This window comes from Choloepus didactylus, chromosome 8, assembly GCF_015220235.1.
Source record: "Choloepus didactylus isolate mChoDid1 chromosome 8, mChoDid1.pri, whole genome shotgun sequence".
Classification (NCBI taxonomy): Eukaryota; Metazoa; Chordata; class Mammalia; order Pilosa; family Megalonychidae; genus Choloepus; species Choloepus didactylus.
Window position 1 is genome coordinate 110,532,972 of NC_051314.1, and position 15,090 is coordinate 110,548,061.

A 15,090-nucleotide genomic window follows, 5' to 3' on the forward strand; every position below is an offset into this window, starting at 1 on the left:
AGTCATTGAAGAAAAACATTGCGTAATACTCATGAAAGTGGTAGCAAAAGCATCTGAGAAAATTCAATGCCCATTTATGACAATACTTAGTGCTCTGGTTTGCTATTGCTGCCATTATGCAAAATACCAGAAACGGATTGACTTTTATAAAGGGGGTTTATTTGGTTACAAATTTACAGTTCTAAGTGTCCAAACTAAGGCATCAACAAGACATACCTTCACTAAAGAACAGCCGATGGCCTCCAGAACACCTCTGTAAGCTGAGATGGGACGTGGCTGGCATCTGCTGTTCCTTTGCTCCTGGGTTGCATTTCAAAAATGGCATTCTCCAAAATGTCTCTGGGTTTCTCTTATCTTAGCATTTCCAAACATCCTTCTGTCCACAACTCCAAACATCTCTGAGTATCTCTGTCAGCTCTTTTTAAAGGACTCCAATAAACTAATCAAGACCTACCCTGAATGGGTGGGGTAAAGTCTGCATGGAAAAATTCAATCAAGGGGTCATACCCTAATCAGAAATATTAATAAAGCTGCTCCCACAAGATTGCATTAAAGAATATGGCTTTTGGAGGGACATAATATATCCAAACTGGCACACTTCACAAACTACAAATAAAAAAAGACACACAAAAGAAAAACCTACAGCAGACATCATACCTAACAAGAAATTATTAAAAATTTTCTCTCTGAGACTGGGAAGAAGACAAAGATGCCCACCCAACTATGCTGGAGGTTTTAGCCAGCACAAAAAAATGAGGGGCGCAGGGATAGAAAGAGGAAGAGGAAGAGGAGAGGAATAGGAATAGGAAGAAACAAAGATGACATGATTTGCAGGTGACATGATTGTGTACAGAGAAAATCCAAAAAAAATCTATGTAAAACCATTAGAATTAATTCATGAAAAATTAGTATCAATGTCACTGTGAGTGAAACAAATTCACTATACAACAATCAACTATATTTCTGTACAATGGCAACAAAGGGATACAAATTTTTAAATGATACCCTTTACAATGATATCAAAGGCATCATTTATCTAGGGATAAATCAAATGAAACATATAAGACCTATAAAATAAAACTTCAAAAATTTGACGAAATAAAAAAAAACCTTAAATAAATGGCATATACCATGGTCATAGATTACACATCTCAATACTGTTGAAGAATTCACCTGGACAAAAAAAATCTCAAAATCTCATCTAGTTTCATTTGTGAAACTGACAAACAGAATCTACAATTTATATGGCAATTTAAAAAGCCAAGAACAGTCAAGACAATCTTTAGGACTTAAAGCACCAAATAACAACACCTATAGCAAAGCTCAAGAGTAATCTAGACAGTGTGGTACTGGTGCAATAACAGACAAACAGACCAATGGAACAGAATAGGGTTCATAAAGACACCTACATACAGCACAACCCAATTCATAACAAAGGTGGCAGTACAATGGGGAAAAGATGGTCTTTTCAATAAATGAAACTCGGATCAACCAATAGCCACAAGGAAAAAAAATAAATCATGGCCCCCTCTACCTCACATCATACACAGCCTCAACTCCAGATGGTTTGTATATCTAAATGCCAATGATGAAAACAATAAAGCTTCTAGAAGGAAAAAACACAGGGAAATATCTTCACGATACTGAGGAAGGAAGACATCTGAAACAAGACACAAAACCTGTTACCTACGAAGGAAAAAAACTTGATAAAACTGATCTTAAAGCTATTTACCAGAAGACACCACCCAGAGTGAAAATGCAAGCCACAAAGCAGGAAAAAATATTTGCAATATATGTTTCTAATAAAGGACTTAAATCTTGAATATATAAAGAACATCTACAAATAATAATAAAAAAACTACACAATCCAAAATCAGTCAACCACTTGAACAACCACCTTAAAATAGAAGACATCCACATAACCAACACACACACAAATAAAAATGAATAACTTCATTAGTTATCAGAGGAATACAAATTAAACCCTCAGTAAGATTATCTCTAATACCTGCCAGAATGACAAAAATGGAGACAGAGAATACAATACCAAATTTTGGTGAGGATCTACTAGAACTAAAACAATATACTATTGGTGGGGATTGCCACAAAAGATATATTCAGGTCCCAAATTCTAGTCCTGTGGGTGTGAACCCATTTGTAAATAAGACCTTTGAAGATGTTGTTAAGGTATACCCAAACTAAATGAGAGTGGACCTCAATCCAATATGGCTGAAGCCCTTATAAGCTAAGGAAATTCAATACAGAAAGAGAAACCACAGGGAGCAATCAGAAGCCACAAGTCAACGGAACCAAAGGAGAACAGAGAAGACATCACCCTGTGCACCACATGTCAGAAAAGCCAAGGACCAAGGATCACTGGCAGCCAGCCCCAGAAAGCATCGCCTTGCTGATGCCTTGGTTTTGGAGTTCCCACTGTTTAAGCCAACCCACTGTGCAGTATTTGCTTTAGCAGCCAGGAAACTAAAACATAGCTGTTAGGGGTATAAATTGGAACAACCACTTTAGAAAACTGAAAGTATCTGCTGAAGCTGAAAACACATGTACCACATGACTCAGCTAGTCTCCCTCTAGATATCCTAACAAAAATGAATACCTATGTCCAACAAGAGATACATACAAGAATGTTCATAGTAGCAACCTCTGTAGATGTATCTTAAAAGAGGTATCACAATATTAAAATTTCAAAAAGGGGAAAAAACCCATTTCCCATCATTCATATTCTATTTTTTTAAAAAGCAACTCTTTTCATTTTTGTTTATAACCTATTTCTCTCATACATATTTTACATAGTTGCATCTTACTGTATATACAATTATATACTCCTTTTCTCTACTTAGCCACTTATAAACATTTTCCCATGTTTGTTCAGTATTGTTGATTGTAATTTTTGATAGATACAAACATATTTGGTCTTACTAAACATCATCATGTGACAGCTATTCTTAAAATGACATGAGATTTTCTTGTAAATTCTGAGTATAAAGAAAAAAATTTTAAAGGCAGTCTATCTAAACCCATTAATTTTGTTAAAAGTATAAATAATACATGCCTGCCAGGTTGGATATTCTATGTCCCCCCCCAAAAGCCATATTCTTTAATACAATCTTGTGGGGGCAGATGTATTAGTGTTGATTAAAGTTGGAATCTCTTGATTGTTTCCATGGAGATGTGACTCAATCAACTGTGGGTGAAACGTTTGATTAAATTATTTCCATGGAGGTATGGACCCCACCCATTCAGGGTGGGTCTTGATTTAATCACTGGAGTCCTATAAAAAAGCTCACAAACAGAAGGTGCACAGAGCAGCTGAGGGAAACTTTTGGAGAGAAGCTAAGGTCTAACACTAATGATGACACTTGGAGATGCTTGGAGACTTTTGGAGATGCTAGCCCAGAGTTTGCTATGGAGATGTTAAGAAAGGACTCCGATGCTTAGATGCACAGGAGCTGAAGAAGGTAAGGGAGACCCAGAGACATTTTGCAGAAAGCCATTTTGAAACGCAACCTGGGACAAAGGAACAGCAGATGCCAGCCATGTGCCTTCCCAGCTGACAGAGATGTTGCAGACACCATCGGCCATTCTTCAGTGAAGGTATGATCTTGTTGGTGCCTTAGTTTGGACACTTCTATGGCCCCAGAACTGTAAATTTGTAAATTAATAAATCCCCTTTATAAAAGCCAATCAATTTCTGTTATTTTACATAAGGGCAGCATTAGTAAACCAGAACAATGCCCTTAATAAAATATTTTGGGTGATGTCATCAACATGGCAACCTAAACAGCTATTGAAAACTCCTCTCCAGTGATTCTTTGAAAAAAAGAACAATTCTGAATTGTTTGAAACTCTGGAGGATATAGACTAGAGAAGTATCCTGCAAGTGCTGAATTGAAGAAAGAGAAGAAATAGCAGTTGCCATATTTCTTTCTTTTTCTTTTTTCACCTCTCTTTCTTTGTGGAAAAAATGGAAATATTCTCACATAGATAGTGGTGGTGAATGCATACCCATGTGATTATACAGGGAACCACTGATTGTTTACTTAGGAGGGAATGTATGGTGTATGAATAAAACTGTCTAAAAAATAAACAGAGGGATACAAGTGCTGGAGAAAATGTGGACAGAGGGATGTACCTAATTACCATTGGTCAGAAGTAGAATGGTACAGACCACCTGGAGAGCCATGTTAGACCCCAGAAAAAAGAGTTTAACATATAGAAGGAATGTCTGATCCAGGGGCCCTGTTACTTATCTCACAGAAAATAGGTGCCCCCTAAACTAAAGAATGAAGGCTGTTCAAGGCTATTCCAGACACAGTGGTGCCCTAACCCCAAAAGACGGGTAAAAGCAAGGTCAAATATGTCTAAAAGACAAACAACCGAAAAGGCCTGCTCTCTCTAGATAGATAACGCAGCTGCTTTTCTGAGAAGAAAAATGGGCTAGAATCCTAACAACCTATCAGCTTAGAAATTGATAGACACCCACCCAATCGAGGCACAGGACGCACTCAGCAGGCACCCTTCTCCCCCAACACCCTTCCCTCCCCACGTGGGTTTTTCCTTTAAAAAATGCTGCTCTCAGATAGAGGGCCGGAGCCATTTTTCCTTTCTTTCTTTTCTGATGGCTCCCACCTGCTTTCTTCTGCTTTCTTCCTCTAATAAACCTTAAACTCTCTACTTAAACCATGACTCGCTGCATCGTGTGGATTCTTGAACAGCTCTGGACCTAACAGGCAGTGTGGTGATTCCACAGGAAGCTAAGCATGGGGGTGCCATATGGTCCTGCCACCCTGTTACTGGGTATATACTTGAAAGAACTGAAAACAGGGACACGAATGGAAATTTGCACAGTGGGGATTATGGTGGCAGTATTCACGATTCACAGTAGATGGAGGAGGACTATACATTAACTGATGAATGGAATGGCAACTGTGGTGTATACATACAATGGAATATTCAGCTGCTACAAGAAGGAAAGAAGTTGTGACATATGCAAACAGGTGAATGGACATGGAAGACAGTATGTTGAATGAAATAAACCAGAAATGAAAAGACAAACATTATAATGCCTCACTAATATGGACTAACTATAATGTGCAAACTCTGAGAATTGAATCTGAAAGCACAGGTTATCAGGAGAAGGCTCATTGTACAAGTCCCTAGACTGTAAGATCTTAAAGCAGTCACATCTATTCCTGAATTGTAATAGCTAATTTTAAGTTCTGAGATGCTGAGCTCTTTGTGTATAATCTGGTTGGTCTCTGGAAATTTGGGTATCTGTGTGAAACCTAAGACTCAGAGCCAGTCTGGCAGCTATAAATGTCAGCATTACCCTATACAGCAAATGTTAGAGTCTAAAAAACAGACCAGACTTCAATTAGAGATATGAACGAAATGGATTTGGTTAGGACTAAGATAAATCAGACTAAAGGGTAAAGGATGATATTGATGGTGTTTTAAAACTTCAACTTCTGTGTGAGACCAAAGGAAAAGATGTTTATTTGGTGCAAAATCTATATTTTTTGTAGCACACTATATAATTTAACTTGTATTATCAGTTTATTCAAACACCATAATTACATGGAACTTCAAATACAGAGGGAAAAATGGTTTGTTTGTACTAACCTGTACAAATCCCAAAGTAATAAGGACAGTAAAAAAAATGTATTTGTAAAGCCCCCTTGAGGGACTGGGGAGAAAATGTGGAAATATTAAACTTCCCCACCTGGGAAATTACTGATATTCTCACAAGTATTGGGGACTACCAATTTAGAAGGCCAAGTCCTTAATCTTTGAGCTTGCCCTTATGAAGTTTATTACTGCAAAAGAGAGGCTAAGCCTACTTATAAGTGTGCATAGAGTCACCTTCAGAAAGCCAACTCTGCAGGTAAACTCACTGCCCTCCCCCCTACATGGGACATCACTCCCAGGGGTATAAATCTCCCTGGGAACGTGGAACATTACTCACGGGGATGAGCTTGGCCCTGGCATCGTGGGATTGAGAAAGCCTTCTTGGACCAAAAACGGGAAGAGAAATGCAACAAAATAAAGTTTCAGGGGCTGAGAGATCTCAAATAGAGTCAGGAAGTCATTCTGAAGGTTATTCTTATGCATTATATAGTAAATATCCCTTTTTAGTTTTTAGTGTTTTGGAATAGCTAGAAGAAAATACTTGAAACTGTTGAACTGCAACCCAGTAGCCTTGATTGTTGAAGATGATTGTAGAACTATATAGCTTACACTGTGTGACCGTGGACTGTAAAAAGTTTGTGGCTCCCACTCCCTCTATACAGTATATGGACAGATGAATAGAAAAATGAGGACAAAAAGTAAATGATTAATAGGGAGGGATGAGGGGAGTATAGGATGATTTGAGTGTTCTTTTTTACTTTAACTTTTATTCTTATTCTTTTTTGTGTGTGGTAATGAAAACGTTCAAAAATTGATTGTGGTGATGAATGCACAACTATATAATGGTACTATGAACAACTGATTGTACACCACAGATGATTGTATGGTATGTGAATATATCTCAATAAAATTGAATTTTTTTAAAAAAAGTCACCTCCAGAAAACTTTTGTTACTCACATGTGGCCTCTCTGTCTAAGCCAACTCTGCAGGTAAACTCACTGCCCTCCCCTCTATGTGGGACATAACATCCAGGGGTGTAAATCTTCCTGGCATCTCCCAGGGATGAGCCTCATCCCAGCATCAAGGAATTGAGAAAGCACTCTTGACCAAAAGGGGGAAGAGAAATGAAACACAATAAGGTTTCAGTGGCTGAGAGATTTCAAATGGAGTCGAGAGGACATTCTGAAGGTTATTCTTATGTGTTATATAGATATCCCTTTCTAGTTTTTAGTGTATTGGAATAGCTAAAACACTTGAAACTATTGAACTGCAACCCAGTAGCCTTGGTTCTTGAAGACAATTGTTTAACTATATACCCTACACTGTGTGACCATGTGATTGTGAAAACCTCATGGCTCATACTCCCTTTAGCCAGCGGACGGACAGATGAGTAGAAAAATGGGGAAAAATGCAAATGAATAATAGAGAGGGATGAATGGGACAGGATATTGTGGGTGTTCTTCTTTACTTTAATTTTTATTCTTATTTTTTTGTGTGATAATGAATATATTCAAAAATTGATTGTGGTGATGAATGTACAACTATATAATGGTACTGTTAACAACTGATTGTACACTCAGATTGACTGTATGGCTTGTGAATGTATCTCAATAAAATTAAATTTAAAAAATAAAATAAAGTATTTTAAAAACATAGAAAGTTACGAAAAATAGTCTTCCCCAACTCCAAGTCACTCTTATAGGTAATTTTGTGAACAATTTCTTTTGTCCTTCTAAAAAATCTGCAAATTATGGATTTACCAGGATGTGTATCTATTATCCAGCTTTCATATATCTATCAGACATCTTTACAGAAAAAGAATAAATATAACTCTTTCTTTTTAAACATAATTTCTTCTATACCTTGCTTTTTAAAATGCTGTATCTTAGGTATCCTTCTATGTCAGTAAATATAATCTACCACATTCTTCAACAAAATTAAAGTTTATATTTTTTGGCTATTAAAAGCAGTATTGCAGTGAACTTTTATACATATATTTTTATAAGTATATATGTAAACATGTATATATATGTATATTTTATACAAAGTAGTCAGAGGGTAAAATCTTAGAGTAATTAAAAGATCAAGAACTGTGTTTTCTCACTTTAATAAATACTGCCAAATTGTCATGGAAGTTATAAACAATTTATATTCCTCAAAACAATGTTGGAGAGTATCTTTTTCCTTATACCTTGTCCAGCCCTGATATATTAAATATTTAAATTTTCGCCAGTTGGATATATGAAAATCGTATTTTGTTTGCTATTACATTACTTTTAGTTTGCTATTTTGTAAGACAGTAGTACTCTCTTCCACAAAACAGTTAACTAATGAGTGTTAATTTCCACCTTTCTTGGCTTCCTGGGCAAGTCTAGTAGGCATCATCTTGAAGAATCATGGTAACTTTTCTTCATCATTTTATCGGCATGAGAAAGCTCATTCATTTGAATTCAAGAGTTAATCACGGCAATCCTGGATCACGAATAAATATCAAAACTCTGCTCCACCCCACCCCACCCCCAAGCCACCTTGGCAGGTGATCTCACTGCTCTCCTTCCTACATGGGACCTGACTCCCAAGGGTGTAAATATCCCTGGTAATGCAGGATATGACTTCCGGGGATGAATCTGGACCCGGCATCGTGGGATTGAGAACATCTTCTTGACCAAAAAGGGGATGCGAAATGAAACGAAATAAAGCTTCAGTGGCTGAGAGATTTCAAATGGAGTCGAGAGGTCACTCTGGTGGATGTTCTTATGCACTATATAGGTAACACCTTTTAGGTTTTAATGTATTAGTATAGCTAGAAGTAAATACCTGAAACTGTCAAACTCCAACCCAGTAGCCTTGACTCTTGAAGACGTTTGTATAACAATGTAATTACAAGGGGTGACAGTGTGATTGTGAAAACCTTGTGGATCGCACTCCCTTTATCCAGTGTATGGATGGATGAGTAGAAAAATGGGGACAGAAACTAAATGAAAAATAGGGTGCGATGGGGGGGGCTGATTTGGGTGTTCTTTTTTATTTTTATTTTTTATTCTTACTCTGATTCTTTCTGGTATAAAGAAAATATTCAGAAATAGATTGGGGTGATGAATGCACAACTAAATGATGGTTCTGTGAACAGTTGATTGTACACCATGGATGACTGTGGTATGTGAATATATCTCAATAAAACTGAATTAAAAAAAAAAAAAAAAAAAACCTCTGCTCCACCATTTGGTATCTTAATCATCCTTAAGGACTAAAGAAATTTCATAGTAGTTAAGTAGAGTTTAATACTTTTGTCATCTCAGGATGTGTAGTTGCAGAACAGTGTAACATACCAAAAGAATTATTGTTTCTGGGTCTCAAGAAAACCCTCAGGTTAATTGCTACCACACCAGCTGCTAACATGCCTGTAAAGCTTTAGTCATTTTCTGTCCACCAGGTATTCTGTATTGCTCCAAATAACAACCTGAGTAGGTTTCAAAAGTTCTATAAATTCTTTACAGGTTCCCATAGGGCATGGTGAATTAAACTGGCAGAAGGGCAAACTTACCTGACTTCTGTTTTACAGTACTAAATAGCGACGTGTTTCCGTATAACAGTTATCTCAATAATATGTTCTGATAAAAGAGATACAACCACCACACCTAACATCTGTTCCAACACTCCACTTTTGCATCCAGACTTTCTCTATTAACAGCAGCATGTCTATATCCTCCCATTTCCACTACTGTTCCTATTACAGTCACCCACACAAGTTTTGGTATCATAGTACAAAGGGCTCCTGTGTCAAGGAGTGTCAAAAGGTTTTTCCAAGTTCAGGCCATTTTACCCACACATGTGCATATGGCCTTTGGCCCCAGCTGCTGGGAATCTGGCTAAGATCCTAGCCTCCCAGACAATTTTCATCCTGATTAATCTATACCATCACTACCACCACCCAAATTGATGTCAAACTCTTCAATATCATATTCACCTTCTGGCTTTTTTAAATCTCTCAAGCTGAAGTAAATATAATCAATTTGTTTAGGGTTCTTCAATGCTGGGGCACTACTAGGAGTTCCCATCAGTCCACTCAATCTCTTACAATGCTGCACTGAAAACTTTCACTTCAGCCCAGTCAATGTCTGTTTTATCCATCTGATTTTTGAATAATCACTAAAAACTTGCACTTTACTAAGATGAGCAGATTTGCCATTTCTTTTATTTTTTTCTCTTTCTTTTGAACTATTCTAATTTTCTTATTATCATCTTTAAGACCCATAAGGGGAAGCCTAAGACAGCAAATCTGATAATGCATCCTGAAAAGCTTCTTGTGCTAGTAAGAGTGAAGTTACACGGGGGGGGGGGGGGGGGGGTTGGGGGGGCAGCTAGAGGGAATCCCCTTTATCACAGTATTTACCTGGGTGAGGGATATAAATGATTAAATATCTCAGTCATCCTGAAGCCAGTCTAGCACGACCTGTATATGCAGCATATCAGCCACTTTATCCAGAGTATTCCACTTAGCATGCAAAGGAGGGACAGGACAATTCCCCTCCTCAGCACGGATAAAATTTCTAGCAGCTTCTATCTATTCTACAGTCCTGCTGGGGTCCATTACAGGCATTTGGAACTATTCATTAGTGAGCTTGGTTTCTGCATTAGCCCACATATGCTGTGGTTTTCAAACCAGAGACTGCTTCTAACTTAACCACTCTGTATCACCTGGATTCAGTAGTTTCCTGGTTGTCCCCCTGCCACCTAAACCACCTGCTTAGTGACCAGAAGTCATAGAGGCACTATCTGCAATTCCAGCATGATTTTTCTCTTTTGTGATGGTACTGAGGTTAGTGGCCCAAAGTTAACTTAGACCAGCTGGGATCTGACACAATATTAGGTTCTACCCCAACACTGATTTTCCCTTACATTTTAGGTAGCATAGCTAACAGCCAGGGAATTGTGCATTTAGACAATTTCTCGTTAGTTTTCATTTTTTGTGGATGCAATGGCCCACCTTCCCTGGGGTTGGATCTATTATTTCTGTTTCATTCTCTTTTACCTCCTGTAGCACATGGCAGCTGTTTCATACTATGGATGATTTGGCAATCACCCAGGTATCAGGGGTTTATCATCCTCTGCTCCTTCATTCTTTTCCCCAGATAATGTTACAGCCATAGCCACATTACATTAAGCATTAGGGTCATTCTAGTGAATGTATAAACTTGTGGGTGGTCTTGATAGCCCTGAAACAGATTAATTCATGACATCAGGTTTTATTTTACCCATTCTGCTGCTGTGTATGGATAAATATGGGAACTTATTTCTGGTACACTTAATATATTACTTAAATTTACCTAAGACTTATCAGAAACTTCTACTTAAAGTAAGGAGCAAATTCTCTTTTTAAAAATGACAAAGAAAATCAATTATTAAATGAGAACACTGAAGAGGACACACAATTTAACAGAGCAACTGTACAGATACGGTTTTTGATTCTTCATTTAAAATAAAAGAACAATAATAAGAGAAAGTAATTATAAATTTTTAATAAAATTTTTACTCAGGTAACTATCTCCCACATGGTTACAAAAAGGGGAAGGGGGGATATGATAACTGTATGTAGCTATGGAACCTGACACAAAGATTAGTTTCCAAGATAACAGTGTACGTATGTTAAAAAAAATAAAATGAGATTTCAAAAACATGCATTCAAAAATATGCCAAAACTTGCAGTACAGTCGAAAGAACAGTATACTTTTAAAATGTTCTTGTGTAATCTTTGTAAGGGAACAAAATTTGAATGTTCAATCCAAACACACTATCCTGTATTGATTTCTCATTGGTCTTACCGACTGGGGATTTCAAAAGTGCTGATTTACTGTTTGGTTTTTGATTCAGATACTCAATATATACTAGGTGCTCAACAACAATTAAGAGATATAAAAATCATTTTTTAGATACACTCTGCCTATTCTAAGGTACTACCCATCACAGAGCTCAATATCCTCTTTATACTTTTGTCTTCTAATCTTTCAAGCACAGGAAAGGCAAATAATAAAAATTGTTAGAATCTTATCTAAAATGAGATATATCCTTCCATGTGCCTATAAGTTTTAAGAAAAGACTGGGCTCTCTATCATTTTGACTGCACAAAAGTCTTTTTTTACTTGGCTTCTGCTTTTTCTATGTTCTGGATAGTTCAGCTTACAGGAGAGTAATCTAAAGTAATTTACAGGTAAAATAAGTATTACTGTAGCAAGTTCATATGGTATGTTTAAAGCATATTTTAAATCACATAGAAATTTTAGGAAAAAAAAAGTTAGAAAAAAAAATGGGCTGTGTTACTGATACCCACTGTTTTAAAATTACAATATAATCTGCTGAATATATAACACACACTTACCTTTCTGAAAGGTGAGGTATGATTTTTTCTTTATATTTCAATGGAAATAAAAGAAAATCTCAAGAGAAAAATTCCCATTGAGATTTACTAAAGAAATGCTAAAGCATCATAGAGTTCATAATGACCCAAAACACAAGGTATCAGATCTACTGAGTAGAGAAAAGAATGACCATCAACTAAGCTTAGCAGAAGTCTCAGCTTCTGGATCAAAAGATCTGCTTGCACCTGGAGGGTTTCTAACTAATAATCACCCTTATGGCAAGATAGGTGGTAACATTTACCTTCAATTACAAATAAGTATATTAGAAGTTTGGATTAGGAGTCCAAATGTCATAAACTCAAAAACTGCTACAGAGAATAGAAACCAAGATTCAATTCCAAGTAGTTCCTTCTCAACAAACAAAAACAGTTTTGCCCTTTTTTATTGGCTTTAATTCACAAAGTTCCACGTAAAAAAATGATAATACCTGCCCAATACAGTTGTCTGGGGGGCAGGGGCACTAAATGATAACACATATAAAGCATCTAAACCACAGCTTGGCATGGCACACAGCACCCCAGAGCATCTATTATTAGATGCTGTTCTTTACAGAGGGAATACGTGAAAGGAAATTGCAGTCTTCAAAGTTTTCAAACTTGAAAGTAACTTCTTAAAAAGTAGCACAGTTTGCCAACAATCAAGTTTACCCGGAAGTAGCACCACCTTTAATTAATCAGATATATTTAATTTATAATTGACTGCCAGACAAAGAAATCATTTTAATTAATTTTAAAACCTTCTATAATAAACACATAAATCAATAATAAACTAAAATACTGAATTTCAATTTTGAAGACATATTTCCTTACTTAAAGGAAATATACCATATTAATGTTTTTAAATTACACAGGAAAATCATTTTGGATTCACTCTTTCATACATACTTGGCTGACAAGCACTACTTTAAATTTTCGAAATTTTTGTCTAACCGGTTTTTTCCAAAACATATGGGTCCTTTTAATCTGATGAAAACGCTTCTAGGTATCAAGAACTGAAACTAACACTCAAGAAAGCCCAAGTGTCAGGAACTGTTCTGGGCCCTAGGGCACTATTCATGTTTTATTCATCCCCGTATGGGTGGCCAGTTTAACAAAGAATGTGAGATACTGTTAAATCAATAAACGTTTCTGAATAAATTAGTCAACAAAAAATGAGCCAGAGGATTTGGCTACTTCAAGTAAATGTTCTTAACATTATTCCTCAGATTTGAAATAAACCCCAAATCTCTGAGCCTGAAAATTACTTTGTTTTTTGTTTGCAAGGGAAAAGGAGGTTCACTTTCATATACAGTTCTGAAAACTCCAAAAGCTATAAGAAAACCAGTATTAAAATAAATTTCATGCATAGTAAATAACAACTTTCAAATTTTCTATACAACTAAATTTTTAAGGATTTTTCTTCCTTTGTCTTTGAATACAGTGGCTCAAGAAAATGAAATACAAGTCACTGCTCATTCTAACGTAAGACATTGTTAATTTTACTAATACGACTTAAATTCTGAAATGTCGCTTCAAATAAAATGTGTGTAACGCTATCTAATCTAGTAATGCACTGCCATGGTCTTACTTTGGAATCGAGTACACTCGCCAATCTGAGGATGTGAGAAGATAAAACGGAGGAGGATGAGGCATGAATGGGAGTAAACCGACGGGGGAAGGGAAGGAAAAGATTAGAAAGGATTAATTACTGCATTATTTGTGAAAGGAGAGGAGGATGCTTAGGCCTGTTGGCTAGGATCCCATGCAAGGGGAGTAAAAAAGGTTCATTTTGCAGTTAGACTGGACAGGGAAGTGGGAGGAAGGGCAACTGTCACGCAATCTTCCCGGTGTGGAGATGGGTGCGTCACCCTCGTAGTCGCTTCAAAAAAGAGAAAATGTGCCCTCAGGACAGCCTCAATAGCAACTGTGAAAGAAGGGGGAGTGACCTTCCCAGGTGTGATGGAGGAAATACAGGGTCACTTCCTAAAGGACTTAGGCTCCCGTGGCCCTCTTGGTCATCGTGGGATAGCGGAAAAACCCAGGGCCGCATCAGGGCTGTGAGAGACCCAGGGCTGAGGGGTGGGCGTTACCTGCAGGGTCACCTCCTGGGGGTCCCAGTGGGGCCGCAGGTGTTGCAGGAGGCTCAGGGCCCCCTCCCGGCAGCGCTTCTCCTCCTGATCCTGAACAGTAACGTTCAGCTTGGGAACCTCCGGGGAGCCGGGCGGGACATGGATGTAATTGGCCATGGCCCAGGCGACAGCAGAGACTACCACAACGACGACTGCGACGGCGACCACGAGAACGGCTGGCGCCGACAGGCTGGTGGATTCTTCCGTCCCGGGGCGCCCTCGCGGGAGGGCTGGGAGCGCTTAGACTGGCGGGTGAGCGGTAGGAGAACGGCGAGAGCAGACACTCTCGCCGACCTGTATGGACAGGAGCTGAACTGAGCCCTAAGGTGTTCACAGGGAAAATTCCTCTCGCCTGCGCTCGACCGCGGCAACCGCGGAGAATGCCGGGACTGGCCTGACGCTGGCGTCACACGCGGGGCGGGGCTCTGCCTGCGTCAGGAGCCAAGGCTGAGTTTCTGTCCCCCCGGCACAATGGGTTCTGCTCTTCGCGCTCGATTGCTCTCCCGTTACTATGCACTCTGCCCTTGTCGCTGCTGGTCTGAAAAGCACTGGGCCCCTCCTCCGAAATGAGACTGAGCCCTGCCAAGTCCCGGAAGGCATTGAAGCTTTAGGCCACCTGATCAGGTGGGTGGTGGGGCTCTGGCCTTGAAGTAGGGCTGAGTTTTTCTGGGAGGCAACGGACATGTCCTGAAATAACCCCGGTATCAGCTTCTGATCTTGGCCTAAGTCTGGGCAAGCTGGATTAAGTGGGTCATCTTTATCCCGGAAATGCTGTGTGTTGGGGACCACGTAGTTCGGTTAGCAACTAAATTCCATTAACAGTGTACCCAGATCATGTTTGGGACAAACCTGGTTAAAATATTTGAGTAAGACAACGACGGCACTTCAAGAGTTCTCTTTGACCATACTGAGAATTATTC

At 38.4% G+C, this 15,090-nt stretch overlaps 1 protein-coding gene across 1 annotated transcript in view; it reads right to left on the reverse strand.

Annotated features, from left to right (window-relative positions):
• The window catches only part of ETNK1 (ethanolamine kinase 1), a 109,943-nt gene extending 95,397 nt beyond the window's left edge, over positions 1 to 14,546 (reverse strand). Inside the window, exon 1 of the mRNA XM_037845505.1 lies at positions 14,132 to 14,546. Coding sequence (XP_037701433.1) covers positions 14,132 to 14,287 — 156 coding nt within the window. The 5' untranslated portion in view covers positions 14,288 to 14,546. The remainder of the gene's footprint in view (positions 1 to 14,131) is intronic.
• Positions 14,547 to 15,090: the final 544 nt, after the last annotated feature.